The 25,539-nt window shown below is 44.5% G+C and overlaps 1 protein-coding gene across 1 annotated transcript in view; it reads right to left on the bottom strand.

Moving 5' to 3' along the window:
- Positions 1 to 25,539, bottom strand: part of LOC139259450 (caspase-8-like) — an 87,193-nt gene that overhangs the window by 46,132 nt on the left and 15,522 nt on the right. The window contains exons 3-4 of the mRNA XM_070874920.1: positions 3,080 to 3,179; positions 716 to 857 (exon numbers count right to left, since the gene is read on the bottom strand). Of these exons, the coding sequence (XP_070731021.1) occupies positions 716 to 857; positions 3,080 to 3,179 (242 nt within the window). The remainder of the gene's footprint in view (positions 1 to 715; positions 858 to 3,079; positions 3,180 to 25,539) is intronic.

The raw sequence follows: 25,539 nt of genomic DNA, 5'->3' as shown, positions 1-25,539 counted from the left end.
AACATAAATTCATTTTCCACAGCGGGATGGAGCCAACAACAGGGCCGTGACCCGCCACCGACATTGCCTGCACCGGAACCGTCCAGGTGATCAGCATCCCGGCTTATGTCTTAATAGCATGAAGGATAAACAAAATTATTATCCTATCAAAGGGCATGGTGGAGGTAAAGATGCAGTGATTCAGTCATGTGTTACATGAGGGATAAAGGTTGTCAGCGGTAGTGTCTTCGTGACATCCAGAGGTGACGGGATCTGACACATCTGGCAGATATAAAACTTGATGTTGGTCTTACCAGTTGAACAAAGTGGAGCAACGGTAGTGAGCATATTGGTCAAGATCATCAAAATTAGAGTTGGTGAAAAAGGTTAGCTTTCCTTTTAGGAGAGCTAGTAACTGTACCAACAGGGCAGAAGAGGAGGATTCACTGAAAGTACAAGACACATAGCTTTTGCAAAGGAGTAGACCAACAATGCCTCTCTTCGGTGGTGTTTAACAACTCCTAGCATGGATTTACAGCAGTTTTTAGCAGAGAGAACGTTGGTTTCATATTGAACACTTGTTTGATTTCTTCCCCACCAAGTCCACATGTCACTGAGCTCCCATTCTCGACTACGAGTCAAAAGCCTGCAGACATAGCCCCTGTTACTATAACAAAGGTCAGCTAATAATAAGTAGCTCCCAGATCTATAAAATTCAAAATGAGACATTGCGTACCACCAGTCTTGTTCCGGTAGTTTTCCAGTTTCTTCCTGAGATCAAATCTTTTGATTTCCTTCATAACGTCCAGAAGAACCTGTATGTTATCTGGTGCCAGTCGCCCCACTTTTTCCTGATCAGTGCAGACATCCATAAAATTCTAAAGGAAGACAAATCACAAGCTTAGCTTCCACTATCTAGGTGAGGTTTCTTTAAAACATTTCCAACTTTCTCCTATCCTGTTCTGGGCTAAACTTTCACCTTCATTTTCGGCAGTACAGCTGATTTTGCTAGAGAAACCGCCCGCCGAAAGTTTCCCCCTTAGTTTTTGAATGGTACCACCCAAATCTCAAAACGTCCGCTGGAAGCAAACTGGCGAGAAAATCGCCAGAGCGTAAGTTTGGCCTCAACGGAAGCCGGTCCAGATCGCCGAGAGAACCACCTTGTGATAGCTGCTTAAACAGGGCGGTAGGTGAGTACTCTGCAAAGAAAGGTACGTTAAAGGTTCTTTATTACTGCGATTAGCTTTAAAAGTGACTTGGGAATTTTTAAAAACTTTTTATATACTTTTTTGTGAACATTATTTTTTAAGTTTTCCCCCTTCCCTAGGCCCAACTGCAGCCTCGGACTAAATTTTTAAAAACATTTTAAGAACCGCCCTGTTTTACTTAGTTTCCCTTTTAACCGCTGAGAAACCGCCGAGAATAATGGCGCAAGATCTATTTTCTCGCCGGGCGATTATTTTTAACTTAATAATGGAAATTTTCACCAGCATTATTTGAAAAACGTTAGTGTTTTTTCTGGGCATGCAATCGAGCATTGAGGGACTCTTGGGAAAGTCTAGCCCAATGACTTTTGATGGGACATAGTACCACAAGCACCAGGTACTTCAAGTGGCCGTTCTTCATGTCAGTCCAGACAGTTAATTTCCATTCACAATGACTTGAAAAACCTACCACAAAAACACTTAAAATCGCACCGGCCATTCTGGGAAACAGCAGCAAATATTCATGCAGCTGGTATCGACCCACTATCCAGATGGACGGAGTCGTGGAGCACATGCAACATAAATAACCAACACCTCATCACTGACCCAACAGCAGTCCCTGGCTTCAACCTCCCTCAGAGACAGTGGACAGCGCTTAACCCAATCCACACAGGGCATGGACGATGTGGCCACCTGCTCCACAAGTGGAAGATGAGGGACGACCTGAAGTATGACTGTGGCCATGAGTCTCAGAACATGGAACACATCACGTCACCCTGCCCACTAGGATATCTGTTGTGGGAGGTGTCTCATTTCTCCTCTCAGCATCTCAGGAGGTCATCAAATGGATAGCCAAATTAAACATCCCATTGTAAGTATTTTCATCTTATATACAAAAGTAGTAGGAGTCCAGACAGCTAATTCACCAGGTTAAGATATCATGAGGCTGAAATTGCCCCCCGACTAATAGTAGGTGCACCTACCGTTCTTTAAGATTTTTCTCCATCCCCAATCCATGCTGCGGAGAAGAGAGCGATTTTCAGGTCTTTTTTTTTTCCGGTTGGGGCGGATGACAGATCGGCTGCAGGGCGGAAGTGTCGTTGCTACGGGTCAGCCATTACTCCAGTGCCGTGCTGATGATGTCAGCGTCCCTCCCCTTTAACTCTGCACGTAGTTTAGTTACGCCCACTACACCCACTGGGCCCGGCCAAACCCGGGCCGCCATTGCCAGGCTGACCTCCGAGTCGGCCCACAAATAAAATAAAATGGAGTCGCTAGCAGCACGCTCTTCCCTTTAAGGGCGGACGCGCCACCCAGGCACACACAGCTTCCCACAGGCTGATCCGCTGCCAGGGGCAAGTACCCGCGGGAGGACGGAAAGGGGGTCAGCGCATGCCCGACGGGGCGAGAACACAGTGGCGCAGTGACAGGAAAATCAGGGAGGACAATTTATTAAATGTTGCTGGACTCTGCACTGACTAGGCGATGAGTTCTTACAGACCCGTGACCCCATCTTTGAGACGGTCACAGCTTTGAAAGAAAGGGGCAATTTCGGGCCCCATGTCCTCATTCAAAGCTCACACAACTGATTTCCAACCACGGATAGCAATCAGTAGCAGAAGCACTCGCTAATTTCTTGCTCGCACAAGGGTGATGATGCCGGCTGCAACTCCCTTGCCAGCCTGTTGGCTGAGATCAGAAGAGTTAACAGACTGGGCATTGAGCCTGGTTACTAAGTCAGCCACTAGGAAGTAATGTCTAAGCTCACCATTTTATTAAAAAAACCCACTTCCGTGCAAATGATTAAGGGGATTAGTGAAATTTTCAGTGCAAACTTAATATGTGCACTCGCACTAATAGAGCAGATTGTATTCCCGATATACACTCCAGCTTACCTTAATGTCCTGCAATTTGCTCTTAGATACTTGCAGTAAAAATGTTATATCATTGAGCTCTTTATCCTCAATCTGTTTGGAAAGGTTATAGAGCAGCACTCTGTAAATAGAAACAGGAGAGATGGTTTCTGAAGGAAATTCTGAAGCTATGTTCCGAGAACTGGAAATCACTTGTGCCGAGTGCATAAATCAACTCTTCTCTAAGGTACAATGTCCTGATGGTATGAAGCAATACAAATGTTGGAAAATTTTATTTTACAAATGTTCTCTCCTCCTATCCTTTAGGTATTGACTCACGCAGGTGGCCATTTTTTGTGTGTGAACAGACACAATAGAAACATAGAAACATAGAAAATAGGTGCAGGAGTAGGCCATTCAGCCCTTCGAGCCTGCACCACCATTCAATAAGATCATGGCTGATCATTCCCTCAGTACCCCTTTCCTGCTTTCTCTCCATACCCCTTGATCCCTTTAGCCGTAAGAGCCATATCTAACTCCCGCTTGAATATATCCAATGAACTGGCATCAACAACTCTCTGCGGTAGGGAATTCCACAGGTTAACAACACCCTGAGTGAAGAAGTTTCTCAGTCCTAAATGGCGTACCCCTTATCCTAAGACTGTGTCCCCTGGTTCTGGACTTCCCCATCATTGGGAACATTCTTCCCGCATCTAACCTGTCCAGTCCCGTCAGAATCTTGTAAGTTTCTATGAGATCCCCTCTCATCCTTCTAAACTCCAGTGTATAAAGGCTCAGTTGATCCAGTCTCTCCTCATATGTCAGTCCCGTCATCCCGGGAATCAGTCTGGTGAACCTTCGCTGCACTCCCTCAATAGCAAGAACGTCCTTCCTCAGATTAGGAGACCAAAACTGAACACAATATTTCCAGGTGAGGCCTCACCAAGGCCCTGTACAACTGCAGTGAGACCTCCCAGCTTCTATACTCAAATCCCCTAGCTATGAAGGCCAACATACCATTTGCCTTCTTCACCGCCTGCTGGACCTGCATGCCAACTTTCAATGACTGATGAACCATGACACCCAGGTCTCGTTGCATCTTCCCCTTTCTAATCTGCTGCCATTCAGATAATATTCTGCCTTCGTGTTTTTGCCCCCAAAGTGGATAACCTCACATTTATCCACATTATACTGCATCTGTCGTGCATTTGCCCACTCGCCTAACCTGTCCAAATCACCCTGCAACCTTTTAGCGTCCTCCTCACAGCTCATACCAGTTTAGTGTCATCTGCAAACTTGGAGATATTGCACACAATTCCTTCATCTAAATCATTAATGTATATTGTAAAGAGCTGGGGTCCCAGCACTGAGCCCTGCGGCACTCCACTGCCGTTCTGAAAAGGACCCGTTTATCCCGACTCTCTGCTCCCTGTCTGCCAACCAGTTCTCTACCACAGAAAGTTATTCAGGCCAATACACTAAATATATTCAAAAAGGAGTTAGATATAGTCCTTACTATTAGGGGGATCAAGGGGTATGGCGAGAAAGCAAGAATGGGGTACTGAAGTTGCATGTTCAGCCATGAACTCATTGAATGGCGGTGCAGGCTCGAAGGGCCGAATGGTCTACTCCTACTTCTATGTTTCTATGTTCCTCTATCCACGTCAGTACATTACCCCCAATACCATGTGCTTTAATTTTGCACACCAATCTCTTGTGTGGGACCTTGTCAAAAGCCTTTTGGAAGTCCAAATACACCACATCCACTGGTTCTCCCTTGTCCACTCTACTAGTCACATCCTCAAAAATTCCAGAAGATTTGTCAAGCATGATTTCCCTTTCATAAATCCATGCTGACTTGGACCGATCCTGTCACTGCTTTCCAAATGCGCTGCTATTTCATCTTTAATAATTGATTACAACATTTTCCCCACTACTGATGTCAGGCTAACCGGTCTTTAATTACTTGTTTTCTCTCTCCCTCCTTTTTTAAACAGTGGTGTTACATTAGCTACCCTCCAGTCCATAGGAACTGATCCAGAGTCGATAGACTGTTGGAAAATGATCACCAATGCATCCACTATTTCTATGGTCACTTCCTTAAGGACTCTGGAATGCAGACAATCAGGCCCTGGGGATTTATCAGCCTTTAATCCCATCAATTTCCTGAACACAATTTCCTGAAGAATAAGGATTTCCTTCAGTTCCTCCTTCTCACTAGACCCTCGGTCCCCTAGTATTTCTGGAAGGTTATTTGTGCCTTCCCTCGTGAAGACAGAACCAAAGTATTTGTTTAACTGGTCCGCCATTTCTTTGTTCTCCATTATCAATTCACCTGAATCCGACTGCAAGTTTGTTTTCACTAATCTTTTTCTCTTCACATATCTATAGAAGCTTTTGCAGTCAGTTTTTATGTTCCCAGCAAGCTTCCTCTCATACTCTATTTCCCCCCTCCAAATTAAACCCTTTTCCCTCCTCTGCTGCATTATAAAATTCTCCCAGTCCTCAGGTTTGCTGCTTTTTCTGGCCAATTTATATGCCTCTTCCTTGGATTTAACACTATCCCTAATTTCCCTTGTTAGCCACGGTTGAGCCACCTTCCCGATTTTATTTTTACTCCAGACAGGGATGTACAATTGTTGAAGTTCATCCATGTGATCTTTAAATGTTTGCCACTGCCTATCCACCGTCAACCCTTTAAGTATCACTTGCCAGTCTATTCTAGCCAATTCACGTCTCATACTTTCGAAGTTACCTTTCCTTAAGTTCAGGACCCTCGTCTCTGAATTAACTGTGTCACTCTCCATCTTAATAAAGAATTCCACTATATTATGGTCACTCTTCCCCAAGGGGCCTCGCACAACAAGATTATTAATTAGTCCTTTCTCATTACACATCACCCAGTCTAGGATGGCCAGTCCTCAAGTTGGTTCCTCGACATATTGGTCTAGAAAACCATCCCTAATACACTCCAGGAAATCCTCCTCCACTGCATTACTATCCGTTTGGTTAGCCCAATCTATATGTAGATTAAAGTCGCCCATGATAACTGCTGTACCTTTATTGCACACATCCCTAATTTCTTGTTTGATGCTGTCCCCATCCTCATTACTACTGTTTGGTGGTCTGGACACAACTCCCACTAGCGTTTTCTGCCCTTTGTTATTCCATAGCTCCACCCATACAGATTCCACATCATCCAAGCTAATATCCTTCCTTACTATTGCATTAATTTCCTCTTTAATCAGCAACACCACCCCACCTCCTTTTCCTTTCTGTCTATCCTTCCTAAATGTTGAATACCTCTGGATGTTGAGTTCCCAGCCTTGGTCACCCTGGAGCCATGTCTCCGTGATTCCAATTACATCATATTCGTTAACTGCTATCTGCACAGTTAATTCATCCACCTTATTCCGAATACTCCTCGCATTGAGGCACAGAGCCTTCAGGCTTCTCTTTTTAACACACTTTGACCCTTTAGGATTTTGCTGTAATGGGGCCCTTTTTGCTTTTTGCCTTGGGTTTCTCTGACCGCCACTTTTACTTTTCTTCTTTCCATCTTTTGCTTCTGCCCTCATTCTACGCCACTCTGTCTCCCTGCATAGGTTCCCTGAGCTTTGAAAGGCTATTGGCTGTGGTGAGAAATATGGTGGAAAGAAAATTCGTAGTCTAGTTCCAAACTTGTTCTCAGCCAACATCCCTACATGAAGAGTGGGAGTCACTGGATGGCAATCAGGAATAGGATCCCTGGCTGATGTTTTTTTCTTTCTCTATCCCAGAGCCATTGAGATAAAGTATAGCACCCCTATCATCTGCCAGCATGGTTGAGATTAGCTCACTCCATACCTAGTGAAAAGAGAACTTGGGATTTTATGGTCCACATGCCAAGTTCCTAGTGCAGCACCAGCCAATACTTTTACTAGCTAGGTTGCTGGGCAAGCCTCCTATACGTTTTGAGAGGTCCTACGTTTGTTCTTCTCAACAAGGATACATTGAGAAGTAGGCATTCAGTTACTGGAACTGTTTTTTTGAAGGGAGCTGGATGAGGCTTGTCCTTCCATCTCTTAGAATCGGGATTTGATTCCGAAATTTAAAGTCTCCTGTATCTGGTGGCTGCAAGGATGCGGAGTGAAATAAGTTGAAGTCGTTTTGATCCAGTTCCTATTGGGCAAGGGCCCACAGGACAGACAGTCACCAATTCATTAACATTTGCCAGATTCACTCAGAAAAGCAATTGGGAGGTTGATGTTGGAAAGAAGCATTATATGCTGGAGCAGTGGGAGGTGTGTCACTCTGCAATTGGGACTAAGAGCCATTGATGGCCAGTATAGAGCTTTACTCTGCATCTAACCTGTGTTGTACATCATCTGGGCAGCACAAAGAAAGAAACTTGCATTTCGATGGCAGCTTTTCACATTTCTCAGTTTCCTGAGGAGCTTCATCTATAACTAATTACTTTGGAGTCTACTGATTGTTATGTAGCCAAATGCAGCAGACCTTGGCACATAGAAAGATCCCAGTAACAGCAAAGGGATCAGAGTGAGCTTATTGTGGATTGAACCTGTACTATACATTTTATGAACTGATTTATTGAACAACTTGCATTTAGTGTCAGCTGTGGCTCAGTGGGTAGCACAATCACCTCTGAGGCAGAAGTTTGTGGGTTGATGTCCCACTGCAGGGACTTGAGCACATAAATCTAGGCTGACACTCCAGTGCAGTGCTGAGGGAGTGCTGCACAATCGGAGGTGCAGTCTTTCGGGTGAGATGTTGAACCGAGATCCCTTCTGTCCTCTTAGGTGGTCATAAAAGACCCCATGGCACTATTTCGAAGAAGAGCAGGGGAATTATCCCTGGTGTCCTGGCCAATATTTATTGCCCATCAACATCACTAAAACAGATTATCTGGTCATTATCACATTGCTGTTTGTGGGAGCTTGCTGTGTGAAAATTGTCTGCCGCATTTCTCACATTTCAACAGTGACTATACTTCAAAAGTACTTCATTGGCTGTAAAGCGCTTTGGGATATCTGATGGTCATGAAAGGTACTATATAAATACAAGTCTTTCTTTTATATCGTGCTGTTAACACAGGTAAACATCTCAGGCACTTCAGAAGAGTGTAATCGGAAATAAATTGACACCAACCCAAAAGAATTATTCGGAGGGGTGATTAAAAGCTTTGTCAAAAATATAGATTTTGAGGAGGATCTAGAATTCAGCAGAGGAAGACAAAGGGTGTAATTAGGAGGGGGGAAATAGAATATGAGAGGAAGCTTGCCGGGAACATAAAAACTAACTGCAAAAGCTTCTATAGATATGTAAAGATAAAAAGATTAGTGAAGACAAACGTAGGTCCCTTGCAGTCAGATTCAGGTGAATTTATAATGGGAAACAAAGAAATGGCAGACCAGCTGAACAAATACTTTGGTTCTGTCTTCATGAAGGAAGACACAAATAACCTTCCGGAAATATTAGAGGACTGAGGGTCGAGTGAGAAGGAGGAACTGAAGGAAATCCTTATTAGGCGGGAATTTGTGTTCAGGAAACTGATGGGATTGAAGGCCAATAAATCCCCGGGACCTGTTAATCTGTATCCCAGAGTACTTAAGGAAGTGGCCCTAGAAATAGCGGATGCATTGTGTTCATTTTCCAACAGTCTATCGACTCTAGATCAGTTCCTATGGACTTGAGTGGAGCTAATGTAACACCACTTTTTTAAAAAAGGAGGGAGAGAGAAAACGGGTAATTATAGACCTGTTAGCCTGAAATCAGTAATGGAGAAAATGTTGGAATCAATTATTAAAGATGAAATAGCGGCGCATTTGGAAAGCAGTGACAGGATCGGTCCAAGTCAGCATAGATTTATGAAAGGGAAATCAAGCTTGACAAATCTTCTGGAATTTTTTGAGGATGTAACTGGTAGAGTGGACAAGGGAGAACCAGTGGATGTGGTGTATTTGGACTTTCAAAAGGCTTTTGACAAGGTCCCACACAAGAGATTGGTGTGCAAAATTAAAGCACATGGTATTGGGGGTAATGTACTGACGTGGATAGAGAACTGGTTGGCAGACAGGAAGCAGAGAGTCGGGATAAATGGATCCTTTTCAGAATGGCAGGCAGTGACTAGTGGGGTGCCACAGGGCTCAGTACTGGGACCCCAGCTATTTACAATATACATTAATGATTTAGATGAAGGAATTGAGTGCAATAAGTTTGCAGATGGCACTAAGTTGGGTGGCGGTGTGAGCTGTGAGGAGGAAGCTAAGAGGCTGCAGGTGACTTAGACAGATTAGGTGAGTGGGCAACTGCATGGCGAATGCAGTATAATGTGGATAAATGGGGGCAAAAACACGAAGACAGAATATTATCTGAATGGCGGCAGATTAGGAAAAGGGGAGGTGCAACGAGACCTGGTGCATCAGTCATTGAAAGGTGGCATGCAGGTACAGCAGGCGGTGAAGACGGCAAATGGTATGTTGGCCTTCATAGCTAGGGGATTTGAGTATAGGAGCAGGGAGGTCTTACTGCAGTTGTATAGGGCCTTGGTGAGGCCTCACCTGGAATATTGTGTTCAGTTTTGGTCTTCTAATCTGAGGAAGGACACTCTTGCTATTGAGGGAGTGCAGCGAAGGTTCACCAGACTGAATCCCGGGATGGCAGGACTGACATATGAGGAGAGACTGGATCGACTGGGCCTGTATTCACTGGAGTTTAGAAGGATGAGAGGGGATCTCATAGAAACATCTAAAGTTCTGACGGGACTGGACAGGTTCGATGCAGGAAGAATGTTCCCGATGTTGGGGAAGTCCAGAACCAGAGGACACAGCCTAAGGATAAGGGGTAAGCTATTTAGGACTGAGATGAGGAGAAACTTCTTCACTCAGAGAGTTGTTAATCTGTGGAATTCCCTACCGCAGAGAGTTGTTGATGCAGGTTCATTGGATATATTCAAGAGGGAGTTAGATATGGCCCTTACGGCTAAAGGGATCAAGGAGCGTGGAGAGAAAGCAGGAAAGGGTGAATGATCAGCCATGATTTTATTGAATGGTGGTGCAGGCTCAAAGGATCAAATGGCCTACTCCTGCACCTATTTTCTCTGTTTCTAGGAGGAGAGAGAGATTTAAGAAGGGAATTTCAGAACATTGGACCTAGACGGCTGAAGGCATGGCCGCCAATGGTGGCACAAAGGGAATGGAGATTGCATAAGATGCCGGAATTAGAATAACACAGAGATCTCTGAGGATTGTAGAGCTGGAGGAGGTTACAGAGATTTGGAGCGGCAAGGCCATGGAGGGATTTGAAATTTGAGACATTGGTGGACTTGGAGCCAATGGAGGCCAGGGAACACTGGAATCAGGTTAGGACACAGGCAACAGAATGTTGGCTTAAGCTTACAGAGGGTAGAAGATGGGAAGCCGGCCAGGACAGATTTGGAATGGTCAAGTCTAGAATTGACACAAGCATGGATGAAGGTTTCAGTGGCAGATGGGCGATGATACGGAGGTAAAAATGTGGTCTTTCTGATGGAGAGGATATGGTGTCAGAAGTTCATCTCAAAGTCAAATAGGACATGAAGATTATGAACTGTCTGGCTCAGCCTCAGATAGTGGCTGAGGAGGAGTTGGAATCAATGGCAAGGGAACGGAGTTCATGACAGGGGGCCAAAGAGAGTAGCTTTGGTTTTCCCAATGTTTAATTGGAGGAAATTTCTGCTCCATCCAATACAGGATGTCGGACAAGCAGCGTGACAAATCAGAGGCAGTGGAGGACTCGAGCGAGCTGTTGGTGAGGTAGAGCTCATCAGCATACATGTGAAACCTGATGTCATGTCTTTAGATGATGACACCGTGAGGCAGCATGTAGATGAGAAATAGGAGGGGGCCAAAGACAGATAGTTGGAGGACACCAGAGGATGTCTTGGAGCAGCTGCAGGGCAATCTGGAGGGGGAGGGTGAACAGCCAGTTGTCATGGTGCATATAGGTACCAATGATATAGATTAAAAAATGGGATGAGGTCCTACAATTTAGGGAGCTAGGAGTTAAATTGAAAAGTAGGACCTCGCAGGTAGTAATCTCAGGATTGCTACCAGTGCCAAGTGCTAGTCAGAGTAGAAATAGCAGGATAGTTAAGATAAATACGTGGCTTGAGGAGTGGTGCACAAGGGAGGTATTCAAATTCCTGGGACATTGGAACCGGTTTTGGAGGAGGTGGGACTAGTACAAACCGAATGGTCTGCACCTGGGCAGGACCAGAACCAATGTCCTAGGGGGAATGTTTGCTGGTGCTGATGGGGAGAGGTGAAACTAATATGGCAGAGGGATGGGAACCTATGCAGGGAGGCAGAGGGAAATAAAATGGGGCAGAAGCAAAAGATAGAAAGGAGAATAGTAAAAGTGGAGGGCAGAGAAACCCAAGGCAAAAATCAAAAAGGGCCACATTACAGAAAAATTCTAAACAGACAAAGAGTGTTAAAAAGACAAGCTTGAAGGCTCTGTGCCTCAATGCGAGGAGTATTCGTAACAAGGTGGATGAATTAACTGCGCAGGCAGCTATTAACGATTATGATAAAATTGGGATTACGGAGACATGGATCCAGGGTGACCAAGGCTGGGATCTCAACATCCAGGGGTATTCAACATTCAGAAAGGATAGACAGAAAGGAAAAAGAGGAGGTGGAGGGGGTGGGGGGGGGGGGCGGGGGAGTGGGTAGCGTTGCTGGTTAAAGAGGAAATTAACGCAATAGTAAGAAAGGACATTTGCTTGGATGATGTGGAATCTGTATGGGTAGAGCTGCGGAATACCAAAGGGCAGAAAACGCGAGTGGGAGTTGTGTACAGACCACCAAACAGTAGTCGTGAGGTTGGGGATGGCATCAAACAAGAAATTAGGGATGCGTGCAATAAAGGTACAGCAGTTATCATGGGCGACTTTAATCTACATATAGATTGGGCTAACCAAACTGGTAGCAATGCAGTGGAGGAGGATTTCCTGGAGTGTTTTAGGGATGGCTTTCTGGACCAATATGTCGAGGAACCAACGAGAGAGCTGGCTATCCTATACTGGGTGTTGTGTAATGAGAGAGGACTAATTAGCAATCTTGGTGTGTGAAGCCCCCAGGGGAAGAGTGACCATAATATGGTAGAATTCTTTATTAAGATGGAGAGTGACAGTGTTAATTCAGAGACGAGGGTCCTGAACTTAAGGAAAGGTAACTTCGATGGTATGAGACGTGAATTGGTCAGGATAGACTGGCAAATGATACTTAAAGGGTTGACAGTGAATAAGCAATGGCAGACATTTGTGGATTACATGGATGAACTTCAACAATTGTACATCCCTGTCTGGAGTAAAAATAAACGGTGAAGGTAGCTCAACCGTGGCTAACAAGGGAAATTAGGGATAGAGTTAAATCCAAGGAAGAGGCATATAAATTGGCCAGAAAAAGCAGCAAACCTGAAGATTGGGAGAAATTTAGAATTCAGCAGAGGAGGACAAAGGGTCTAATTAGGAGGGGGAAAATAAGAGTATGAGAGGAAGCTTTCAGGGAACATAAAAACTTACTGCAAAAGCTTCTATACATATGTGAAGAGAAAAAGATTAGTGAAGACCAACATAGGTCCTTTGCAGTCAGAATCAGATGAATTTATAATGGGGAACAAAGAAATGGCAGACCAATTGACCAAATACTTTGTGTCACAAAGGAAGACACAAATAACCTTCCGGAAATACTAGTGGTTAACATAGAAACATAGAAAATAGGTACAGGAGTAGGCCATTCGGCCCTTCGAGCCTGCACCGCCATTCAATAAGATCATGGCTGATCATTCCCTCACTACCCCTTTCCTAATTTCTCTCTATAGCCCTTGATCCCTTTAGCCGTAAGGGCCATATATAACTCCCTCTTGAATATATCCAATGAACTGGCATCAACGAATCGCTGCGGCAGGGAATTCCACAGGTTAACAACTCTCTGAGTAAAGATGTTTCTCCTCATCTCAGTCCTAAATGGCCTACCCCTTATCCGAAGACTATGTTCCCTGGTTCTGGACTTCCCCAAGATCGGGAACATTCTTCCCGCATCTAACCTGTCCAGTCCCGTCAGAATCTTATACGTTTCTATGAGATCCCCTCTCATCCCTCTAAACTCCAGTGAATAAAGAACCAGTTGATCCAGTCTCTCCTCATATGTCAGCCCTGCCATCCCGGGAATCAGTCTGGTGAACCTCCGCTGCACTCCCTCAATAGCAAGAACGTCCTTCCTCAGATTAGGAGACCAAAATTGAACACAATATTCCAGGTGAGGCCTCACTAAGGTCCTATACAACTGCAGTAAGACCTCCCTGCTCCTACACTCAAATCCCCTAGCTATGAAGGCCAACATACCATTTGCCTTCTTCACCGCCTGCTGTACCTGCATGCCCACTTTCAGTGACTGATGAACCATGACACCCAGGTCTTGTTTCACCACCCCTTTTACTAATCTGCCGCCATTAAGATAATATTTTGCCTTCGTGATTTTGACCGCAAAATGGATAACCTCACATTTATCCACATTATACTGCATCTGCCATGCATTTGCCCACTCACCTAACCTTTTCAAGTCACCCTGCAGCCTCTTAGCATCCTCCTCACAGCTCACACCGCTACCCAGCTTAGTGTCATCTGCAAACTTGGAGATATTACATTCAATTCCTTCATCTAAATCATTGATGTACATTGTAAATAGCTGGGGTCCCAGCACAGAGCCCTGCGGCACCCCACTGCCTGCCATTCTGAAAAGGACCCGTTTATCCCGACTCTGCTTCCTGTCTGCCAACCAGTTCTATATCCATGTCAGTACATTACCCCCAATACCATGCGCTTTGATTTTGCACACCAATCTTATGTGCGGGACTTTGTCAAAAGCCTTTTAAAAGTCCAAATACACCACATCCACTGGTTCTCCCATGTCCACTCTGCGAGTTACATCCTCAAAAAATTCCAGAAGATTCATCAAGCATGATTTCCCTTTCATAAATCCATGCTGACTTGGTCCGATCCTGTCACCGCTTTCCAAATGTGCTGCGATTTCATCCTTAATAATTGATTCCAAAATTTTCCCCACTACTGATGTCAGGCTAACCGGACTATAATTACCATTTTCTCTCTCCCTCCTTTTCAAACAGTGGTGTTACATTAGCTACCCTCCAGTCCATAGGAACTTATCCAGATAGACTGTTGGAAAATGATCACCAATGCATCCACTATTTCTAGGGCCACTTCCTTAAGTACTCTGGGATGCAGACTATCAGGCCCCGGAGATTTATCGGCCTTCAATCCCATCGATTTCCTGAACACAATTTCCCGCCAAATAAGGATATCCTTCAGTTCCTCCTTCTCACTAGACCTACTGTCCCCTAGTACATTCGGAAGATTATTTGTGTCTTCCTTCGTGAAGACAGAACCAAAGTATTTGTTCAATTGGTTTGCCATTTACTTGTTCCCCATTATAAATTCACCTGAATCCGACTGCAAGGGACCTACATTTGTCTTCACTAATCTTTGTCTCTTCACATATTTATGGAAGCTTTTGCAGTCAGTTTTTATGTTTCCTGCAAGCTTCCTCTCGTAATCGATTTTCCCCCTCTTAATTAAACCCTTGGTCCTCCTCTGTTGAATTCTAAATTTCTCCCAGTCCTCAGGTTTGTTGCTTTTTCTAGCCAATTTATATGCCTCTTCCTTGGCTTTAACACCATCCTTAATTTCCCTTGTTAGCCATGGTTGAGCCACCTTCCCCGTTTTATTTTTACTCCAGACAGGGATGTACAATTGCTGAAGTTCATCCATGTGATCTTTAAATGTTTGCCATTGCTCCATTGCTTATGCACCGTCAACCCTTTAAGTATCCTTTGCCAGTCTATTCTAGCCAATTCACGCCTCATACCGTCAAAGTTACCTTTCCTTAAGTTCAGGACCCTAGTTTCCAAATTAACTGTGTCACTCTCCATCTTAATAAAGAATTCTACCATATTATAGTCACTCTTCCCCAAGGAGCCTCGCACAACAAGATTGCTAATTACTCCCTTCTCATTACACATCCCCCAGTCTAGGATTGCCAGCTCTCTAGTTGATTCCTCGACATATTGGTCTAGAAAACCATTCCTAATACACTCCAGGAAATCCTCCTCCATTGCCTTGCTACCAATTTGGTTAGCCCAATCAATGTGTAGATTAAAGTCGCCCTGCTGTACCTTTATTGCACACATCCCTTATTTCTTGTTTGATGCTGTCCCCAACCTCACTACTACTGTTTGGTGGTCTGTACACAACTCCCACTAGCGTTTTCTGCCCTTTGGAATTCTGCAGCTCCGCCCATACCGCTTCCACATCATCCAGGCTAATGTCCCTCCTTACTATTGCATTAATTTCCTCTTTAACCAGCAACGCCACCCCGCCTCCTTTTCCTCTCTGCCTATCTTTCCTAAATGTTGAATACCCCTGAATGTTGAGTTTCCAGCCTTGGTCACCCTGGAGCCATGTCTCCGTGATGCCAATTACATCATATCCGTTAACTGCTGTCTGCGCAGTTAATTTGTCCACCTTATTTCGAATACTCCTCGCATTGAGGCACAGAGCCTTCAGGCTTGTCTTTTTAACACACTTTGCCCCTTTAGAATTTTTCAGTAATGTGGCCCTTTTTGTTTTTTGCCTTGGGTTTCTCTGCCCTCCACTTTTACTATTCTCCTTTCTATCTTTTGCTTCTGCCTCCATTTTATTTCCCTGTCTCTCTGCATTGGTTCCCATCCCCCTGCCATGTTAGTTTAACTCCTCCCCAACAGCACTAGCAAACACTCCCCCGAGGACATTGGTTCCGGTCCTGCCCAGGTGCAGACCGTCCAGTTTGTACTAGTCCCACCTCCCCCAGAACCGGTTCCAATGTCTCAGGAATTTGAATCCGTCACTCTTGCACCACTCCTCAAGCCACGTATTCATCTGAGCTATCCTGCGATTCCTACTCTGACTAGCACGTGACACTGATAGCAATCCTGAGATTACTACTTTTGAGGTCCAATTTTTAATTTTGCTCCTCGCTCCCTAAATTCGTCTCGTAGGACCTCATCCCATTTTTTACCGATATCGTTGGTACCTATATGCACCACGACAATTGGCTTTTCAACCTCCCTTTTCAGAATGTCCTGCACCCGCTCCGAGACATCCTTGACCCTTGCACCAGGGAGGCAACATACCATCCTGGAGTCTCGGTTGCGGCCGCAGAAATGCCTATCTATTCCCCTTAAAATCGAATCCCCTATCACTATAGCTCTCCCACTCTTTTTCTTGCCGTCCTGTGCAGCAAAGTCACCCACGGTGCCATGAACTTGGCAGCTGCTGCTCCCCCTGATGTGTCATCCCCCTCAACAGTACCCAAAGCGGAGTATCTGTTTTGCAGGGGACCCCTGCACTACCTTCCTTGCACTGCTCTTCCTGCTGGTCACCCATTTACTGTCTGGCTGTGTAGCCTTTTCCTGCGGTAAGACCAACTCGCTAAACGTGCTAATCACATCATTCTCAGCATCGTGCATGCTCCAGAGTGAATCCACCCGTAGCTCCAGTGGCGCAATGCAGTCCTTCAGGAGTTGCAGGCAGATATACTTCCCGCACACGTAGTCGTCAGGGACACCGGGAGCGTCCCTGACTTCCCACATAGTGCAGGAGGAGCATAACACATGTCCGAGCTGTCCTGCCATGACTTAACTCTTAGATAAACTTAATTTGGCAACAACAATGCTAAATGTTACTTACTGATAAGAAAAGAAAAAAGAAAAGCTACTTGCCAGTCACCAGCCAATCACTTACCCCCTTGGCTGTGATGTCACCTTTCAATTTTTTTTCTACTTCTTTTTTGCCTTCTCTCCCTGCTGCAGCTGCACCAACTGCCTCCTCAACGAAAGCTGGGCCTTTTTCTAGGCCTCGGACGCTGCCCCGGACTCCCGTCTCCTCGAATGCCTCCTTGACGAACGCTCGGCCCTTTTTATAGGCCTCGGATACTGCCCCGGACTCCCGCCTCCTCGACTGCCTCCTCGATGAACGCTGGGCCTTTTTATAGGCCTCGGTCGCTGCTCCGGACTCCCACCTCCTCGACGAACGCTGGGCCTTTTTATAAGCCTCGGACGCTGCCCCGGACTCCCGCCTCCTCGACTGCCTAGCATTAAAGAGTCTAGCGAAAAGGAGGAACTGAAGGAAATCTTTATCAATCAGGAAATTGTGTTAGGGAAATTGATGGGATTGAAGGCCGATAAATCCCCAGGGCCTGATAGGCTGCATCCCAGAGTACTTAAGGAAGTGGCCCTAGAAATAGTGGATGCATTGGTAATCATTTTCCAACATTTCTTGACTCTGAATCAGTTCCTATGAACTGGAGGGTAGCTAATGTAACACCACTTTTAAAAAAAGGAGGGACAGAGAAAACAGGGAATTATAGACCGGTTAGCCTGACAAAGGTGGTGGAGAAAATGTTGGAATCAATTATTAAAGATGAAATAGCAGCGCATTTGGAAAGCAGTGACAGGATCAGACCAAGTCAGCATGGATTTATGAAAGGGAAATCATGTTTGACAAATCTTCTAGAATTTTTTGAGGATGTAACTAGTAGAGTGGATAAGGGAGAACTAGTAGATGTGGTGCATTTGGACTTTCAAAAGGCTTTTGACAAGGTCCCACACAAGAGATTAGGGTGCAAAATTAAAGCACATTGTATTGGGGGTAATGTACTGACGTGGATGGAGAACTGGTTGGCAGACAGGAAGCAGAGAGTCGGAATAAACGGCAGAAAGGCAGAAAGTGACCAGTGCGGTGCCGCAGGGCTCAGTGCTGGGACCCCAGCTATTTACAATATACATCAATGATTTAGATGAAGGAATTGAATGTAATATCTCCAAGTTTGCAGATGACACTAAGCTGGGTGGCAGTGTGAGCTGTGAGGAGGATGCTAAGAGGCTGCAGGGTGACTTGGACAGGTTCGGCGAGTGGGCAAATGCATGGCAGATGCAGTATAATGTAGATAAATGTGAGGTAATGCACTTTGGTGGCAAAAACAGGAAGGCAGAATATTATCTGAATGGTGACAGATTAGGAAAAGGGGAGGTGCAATGAGACCTGGGTGTCATGGTACATCAGTCATTGAAAGTTGGCATGCAGGTACAGCAGGCTGTGAAGGTGGCAAATGGCATGTTGGCCTTCATAGTGAGAGGATTTGAGTATAGGAGCAGGGAGGTCTTACTGTAGTTGTACAGGGCCTTGGTGAGGCCACACCTTGAATATTGTGTACAGTTTTGGTCTCCTAATCTGAGGAAGGCCATTCTTGCTATTGAGGGAGTGCAGCGAAGGTTCACCAGACCGACTCCCGGGATGGCAGGACTGACTTATGAAGAAAGTCTGGATCGACTAGGCTTATATTCACTGGAATTTAGAAGAATGAGAGGGGATCTCATAGAAACATTTAAAATTCTGACGGGATTGGACAGGTTAGATGCAGGAAGAATGATCCCGATGTTGGGGAAGTCCAGAACCAGGGAACACAGTCTAAGGATAAGGAAGACATTTAGGATGAGGAGAAACTTCTTCACTTTGAGAATTGTGAACCTGTGGAATTCTCCACCACAGAAAGTTAGAGGCCAGTTCGTTAGATATATTCAAAAGGGAGTTAGATGTGGTCCTTACGGCTAAAGGGGTTATGTATGCAACACCTTGTAACCAGCATTCTACCGCCACCAGAGGGTGCATCTGCTGGAGTCTCAAGGGATCCCAGCATCCCTTGGGATCACTGCATATAAGCAGGCCTCCCATGCTGTGCCAGCACACTCGAGTCAGATTAAAGAGACTTAAGGTCACACTTGCTCAAGTCTACAATACTCAGTCACATTGCTTTATTTGAGACATAACAAAAGGGATCAAGGGGTATGAAGAGAAAGCAGGAATAGGGTACTGAAGTTGCATGATCAGCCATGATCATATTGAATGGTGGTGCAGGCTCGAAGGGCCGAAAGGCCTACTTCTGCACCTATTTTCTATGTTTCTAAGTAACAATGGGGGAGTGGGAAGAGAAGCCATTGCAGGTGATTCTCTGGCTATGATTAGATGGAAAAGGATGGAACCAGGCGAGTGCAGTCCCACCCAGCTGGACAACAGAGGAAAGGTGTTGGATGAGGATGGAGTGGTCAACTGTCTCAAAGGCTGCAGACAAGTCGTGAAGGATGAGGAGGGATAGTTTACCGCAGTCACAGAGAATGTCATTTGTGACTTGATGAGCACGTTTCATTGCTGTGGCAGGGGCAGAAACTGGATTTGGAGGGGTTCAAACATGGAGTTGCGGGAAAGATGGGCACGGATTTGGGAGGCGACAAGTTCAATGACTTCGGAGAGGAAAGGAAAGTGGGGTGGTAATTTGCAAGGACAGAGGGGTTAAGTGTTCTTTTTGGAGGAGAGGCATAATGATGGCAGATTTGAAAGGGAGTGGGGGACAGTACCTGAGAGAGGGAACCATTTACAATGTCAGCTAACATAACATTAATGTTGACACTGGGTGTTTCTTTTCCAGTATGGAATGCCCTCATCTTGACAACCACAGGAATTCATTTAAAAAAAATAATAGACTCCAGTCAGTGACACTGCATTAGTACTATTTAATATTTTAATATATCCTTTTCTTCTAAGCCAAAGGCATGATCAAAGAGGCAGATTTTGAGGAGGCTTTTGAGAATAGGGAGAGATGTAGCAAGATGCAAAAATTTGGGAAGAGACTTCAAGAGGGTTGGAATGAGATTGACACTACTGTGTGAGCAGATGGAGGGTGATGTGTAGTAGACCAGAGCTGGAGAGTGCCAGCAGAGATGCAAGTCTGGAGGAGGTTAGAGAGAGAGGGTGTAGTGAGCCCCGCATACCGTTGACACACTCCTCCCTACCCGAATCTCACAGCTTCCTGAGCGAGGCAAAAGGAGGGAAAAAAATGAGGGCAAAAAAATTGTGAAATTACTCCATGACTGCCTAAGGCAGTAACAGAAAGCTACAGGAACGGGATTACTCCATAAATCTTTCTCGTCCCTGCTAACCCTCAACATTTATCATCTATAACTGGATATGGCCAGTTCATTTTGAAAGTTTGCAACAAATCCATGCTCGCCACAATGACTCTGAGTATCTCCCGATTATCTATCCCTATCCACCTGTAATAAGCTATTCAACTTGACCAAATCCAATCCCTTCATTTACAAATCTCAATCACATCCCAGTGATATATTCACAGAGCACAAGCACACGCAGCTTCTAACATGGCAGGCAGCTCTATCGGAAGCTTCTGGAACATGCCTGGTTCTGTTTAATTATTAACTCTGTAGTTGCAGTACACAATACGCCCACATCCACAATGTGGAGCTACAAACATTACACTTCTCCCTCCTTAATGAAGTTATTATAACATCATACATAACTTGCATATTTATACATGGCACAGGATATAGATTTATTTTTTCCATATTTACAAATTTAACTTACAAATTTAGATAATGGACCACAAGCCGTACACTGACTCACGATGTACTCTATATCTTTATCAAGACCTGGCCACCATAAATTACTGCGTGCAAAACTCTTGGTCAAGCACATTCCCAGGTGCTGGTCATGGAGGTCTCCTAATAATTTGGACCTAAATTTATTTGGTATAACCACTCTTACACCCCACATGATACAATCTTTATTGACTGATAATTCATTCCTACGGAGGAAGAATGGATGAATGTCTTTGTCCGTTACCTGATTTGGCCATCCATTTGCAATATAATCATACACCTTTGACATCACTGGGACCCGTTTGGTTGCTCTGCCAATCTCTATAGCTGTAACTGGCAGTTCATCAATGTATGAAAAATAAAACTTTTTCCCTATCCGGTGTAACGTGATGGGGAAGGCAATCTAGACATTGCATCAGCATTTCTGTGATCAGCTGATCGTCTGTATTTAATATATGTATATGCTGAAAAAAACAAAGCCATCTCTGCATTCGGACTGCAGCTAATGTTGGAACTGGGGATTTTGGATGGAGGATTGCTGTTAGGGGCTTATAGTCCGTAACAATGGTAAACTTACGACCATACAAGTATTTGTGGAACTTCTTGACCCCAAAAGTTAATACCAAAGCTTCCCTTTCGATTTGCACATAATTACGCTCACTGCCACTGAGAGTGCATGAAGCAAAAGCAATTGGTCTCTCCTCCCCACTATGTAGTACATGAGAGATTACTGCCCCAACTCCATACGGAGAGGCATCACATGCTAGCTTAATCTCCTTAGATATGTCATAGTGAACTAACATGGTGCTCTCTACCAATTTGCTTTTACACTCCTTAAATGCTGTATTGCATTCTTTTGACCACTTCCAATGGACCTGTTTTTTTCCAATAGGTCATTCAGTGGATGTAATACTGTAGCCAAATTTGGTAGGAACTTCCCATAATGGTTCAAAAGACCCAAGAATGAACGAAGTTCAGTGACATGCCTGGGAGTGGGTGCATTTCTAATTGCATCCAATTTTTCCATGGTTGGATGTAAACCATCTTTGTCTACTCTGTATCCTAAGTACGCCACTGAGTTTTGAAATAACTCACAGTTACGAGCAGACACTCGTACTCTGTGCTTCTCCAGCCGTTTGAGGACATCATTCAATATGTTATTATGAATTTGCCTATTTGGTGCTGAAATTAAAATGTCATCCAAATAACATACTATCCCTTCAATACCTTGCAAAATCTGGTTCATCACCCCTTGGAATATGACAGAGGCGGAAGACACTCCAAAAGGTAGCCTATTAAATTGATACAGGCCTAGATGAGTATTTATAGTCAAACATGACTTGGACTCCTCATCTAGTTCAAGCTGTAAGTCGGCATTCATAAGATCCAGTTTTGTGAAGATCTGACCACCTGTCAGTGCTGTGAACAAATCTTCTATATTCGGCAATGTATTGGGGACATTACCCTCTAGAACCTGGTTTACGGTTACTTTATAATCACCACACAATCTTACCTTATCATCAGACTTCAGTACAACAACAATGGGTGTAGCCCAATTACATCGATCTATCTTATAATGTTCTCAGTCTCTAGTCTTTTAAGTTCTTGCTCAACTTTCTCCCTGAGTGCATATGGTATGGAACGTGGCTTGTAGTAAACCGATCTAGCGTCCTTCTGTATCCCGACACTCGCCTTGAAGCCTTGGATCGGACTGCCCGTTTCGCAGAACACCTTCGGATACCACTTGATATCATCTGTTGATGCAAATCTCGCTTCCACATGGAAAACCTCACTCCAATCCAGCTTCAGAGATCTCAACCAATTTCTTCCTAGTAAGGCAGTTTTGTCTCCTTTCACAACTATTAGAGGCAAGTTCTGAAATTGATCCTTGTATTTCACCGGTATGGTGATACGACCTACCACAGGAATTTTCTCTCCCAAGTAGCCTCGTAGCTCTATCTTGGATTTCTCCAATGGGAAATCACGCAATTTGTGGAGGTATAAAGACTCCAGTACCACACTCACGGATGCACCCATGTCGGTTTCCATTGGTAACTTGAATCCCGCAACATCTATGTGGATTTTGATACCTACCAAATTGCTGTCCGTTAACCTCGTGCTCCTGATGACGTGTAACTCTAACATCTCCTTGTCCTGTTGTTGTTTTTCCAAGCTGTATAGTCTCTGGGGATTTCTACTCATAGCTTTGAACGCTGGACTCATAGCTTTTAAAGCTGGTTTACTCTTCAGTCGGCATGCCTTCACAAGATGCCCAGTCTTTCAGCAGAAGAAACACTCTGCCTTCACTTATGGACAACTTTGAGCAATGTGTTGTCCCAGGAACCTATAGCATGATTTCGACGCTCTATTAGAATTTCCAGTTTCTGAGACTTTGGGCCCCCACCGACTTCTACTTTGAACCTGCAGGCGATTTATCTCGGTTGACTGACGACCATAATTATTATGAAATTCTCGGGAATATTGTTCAGCCATGCCCATCAACCTCGCTGTCTGACAAGCAATCTCAAAAGTCAAGTCATCCGTCGTCAATAACTTTTTTCTGATCGCATCATTTTTCACCCAACAAAACGATCCCGCAATGCTCGGTTTTGAAATTTTCTGAAATTACAGTGAATAGATAGCTTTTTTAATGCTACAATGTAATCACTGATACCTACATCAGTCTTTTGATTCTGTGTACTGAAACGATAGCTTTCAGCAATTTCTAATGGCTTGGAGTTATAGTGCTGCTCCAGCTTCGTTAAAATCTCTTTAAGCGTTGTGTCCTTTGGCTCGTCAGGCACAAGCAGATTTACCAGAGTTTCAAACAATTCCGGTCCAGCTTCTCATAAGAAGATCGATCACTTTCGTTCCAATATCGCCTGATTCAGGACTGCATTCTCTGGAACTTCGATTATGTTATTTGCAGTGAAATACATTTCTAGCCGATCCACATAAGCTTTAAAACATTCCCGGTCGTGTCTATATTCACCCAAATATCCCATTACACCTGCGGGTGCTGCCATTTTAATTTCTAGCTGTTCACACAGTGTGCTGTATTTTACCTCGGATTTTGTAGCTTTTTCCAAAGACAGAGAGGCTTCCAAAGTCTCTCTGTCGGCTGGCTGAATCCTTCAACAAAATTTCAGCTTTAAATCATCCGAAAAATCCCATCTTGCCGCCAAATGTGATATATTCATGGCAGGCAGCTCTGTCGGAAGCTTCCGGAACATGCCTGGTTCCATTTAATTATTAACTCTGTAGTTGCAGTACACAATATATCCACATCCACATCCACAGTATGGAGCTACAAACATTACAAACTTACAGACATTACAATCCCCTATAAGGCTGTGCTTCTCCAAAGAAATTAGCAGTAACCCTTGGAGCTTGTCGAGTTATCATTTTGGAGGAGAATGATGTCCTCATACATAATGAAGGCCAAGGACAGGGAGGGATAATGTGCTGTGGTGGGGAGGTCCATGAGGGCTGATGAACTGCAGTGACGTTGGCCAGGGCAGTCTCAGTGCTATGGCAGGATGGAAGCCAGACAAAACGGAGTCAAACAGGGAGTGGTAAGAAAGTTGGGTTCAGAGTTGAACGGCAACATGTTCAAGAACCTTAGTAATAAATGGTTAGTAGTTAAAAAGAATGTGGGATGATCTTGAGAGTGGGCTATTGAAGCACAGGCTGTAAGCAGGAAGCACTATGTTTATTGTTCCTCCCATCAAATCATCACTTGTTTTGCAGTTTAAGCTGGGGAAACCCCAGAATGCAAAGATTTTTGGATTAACTTTAATGGATGAAATTTTATGGGAATTTTCAGCATCATCAGTTGATAAATGACAGCTCTTTCTGGGGTTTGAAGGGTTACCTGCACCTGTGGAATCAAACCCCAGGAAGAGCTGTCTTTTATCAACTATGGTCGGGGCTTGCTGTAATGGGAAGACAGCATATTTGACCACATATCCGTGCCATCACTAAGACTGCTCATTTCCACCTCCGGAATATCGCCCAACTCCGCCCCTGCCTCAGCTCATCTGCTGCTAAAATCCCCATCCGTACCTTTGTTACCTCTAGATTTGACTATATGGGAGGCCGGACTTCTGGCTGCCCCCCCATATTCTACTCTCCATAAACTTAAGGTCATCCAAAACTCGGCTGCCCGTGTCCTAACTTGCACCAAGTCCTGTTCACTCATCAACCCTGTGCTCTTTGACCAACATTGGCTCGCGGTTAAGCAATGTATCGCTTTTAAAATTCTCATCCTCGTTTTCAAATCCCTCCATGGCCTTGCCCCTCTCTATCTCTGTAGCCCCACAACTCTTCGAGATATCTGCGCTCCTCTAATTCTGGCCTCTTGAGCATCCCTGATTATAATCTTTCCCTTATTGGTGGCCGTGTCTTCTGTGGCCTGGGCCCTAAGCTCTGAAATTTTCTTCCTAAACCTCTCCGCCTCTCTACCTCTCTTTCCTCCTTTAAGACACTCCTTAAAACCTCTCTCCTTGACGAAGCTTTTGGTCACCTGCCCTGATACCTTCTTATGTGGCTCAGTGTCAAATTTGGTTTGATAACGCTCTTGTGAAGTGCTGTGGACATTTTACTACGTTAAAGGTACAGATACCTTTATAGGTTACAGGTACAAAAGCAAAATACTGCGGATGCTGGAATGTGAAATAAGAACAGAAAATGCTGGAAATATCAGCGGGTCAGGCAGCATCTGTGGCGAGATAAAGAGAGTTAACGTTTCAGGTCGATGACCCTTCGACAGAACTGGCGAATGTTCAAAATGAATCCTCCCCTCCCTCTTTCAGTGCTCCTTAACATCTGTTCATTTTAAACATTCTCAGATTATCAGAAAGGCGAAAAAATGTCTTTACACATCTCATCTTATCACATGTCTCCAAAACATCAAAGTTTTTGCAATTAATCACTTTGAAGTAGAGGACTTGGCA

This window comes from Pristiophorus japonicus, chromosome 3 (genome assembly GCF_044704955.1).
Source record: "Pristiophorus japonicus isolate sPriJap1 chromosome 3, sPriJap1.hap1, whole genome shotgun sequence".
NCBI lineage: Eukaryota > Metazoa > Chordata > Chondrichthyes > Pristiophoridae > Pristiophorus > Pristiophorus japonicus.
Note: the sequence above shows the minus strand (reverse complement) of the source record. Positions and strands in the feature narration are given on the sequence as shown.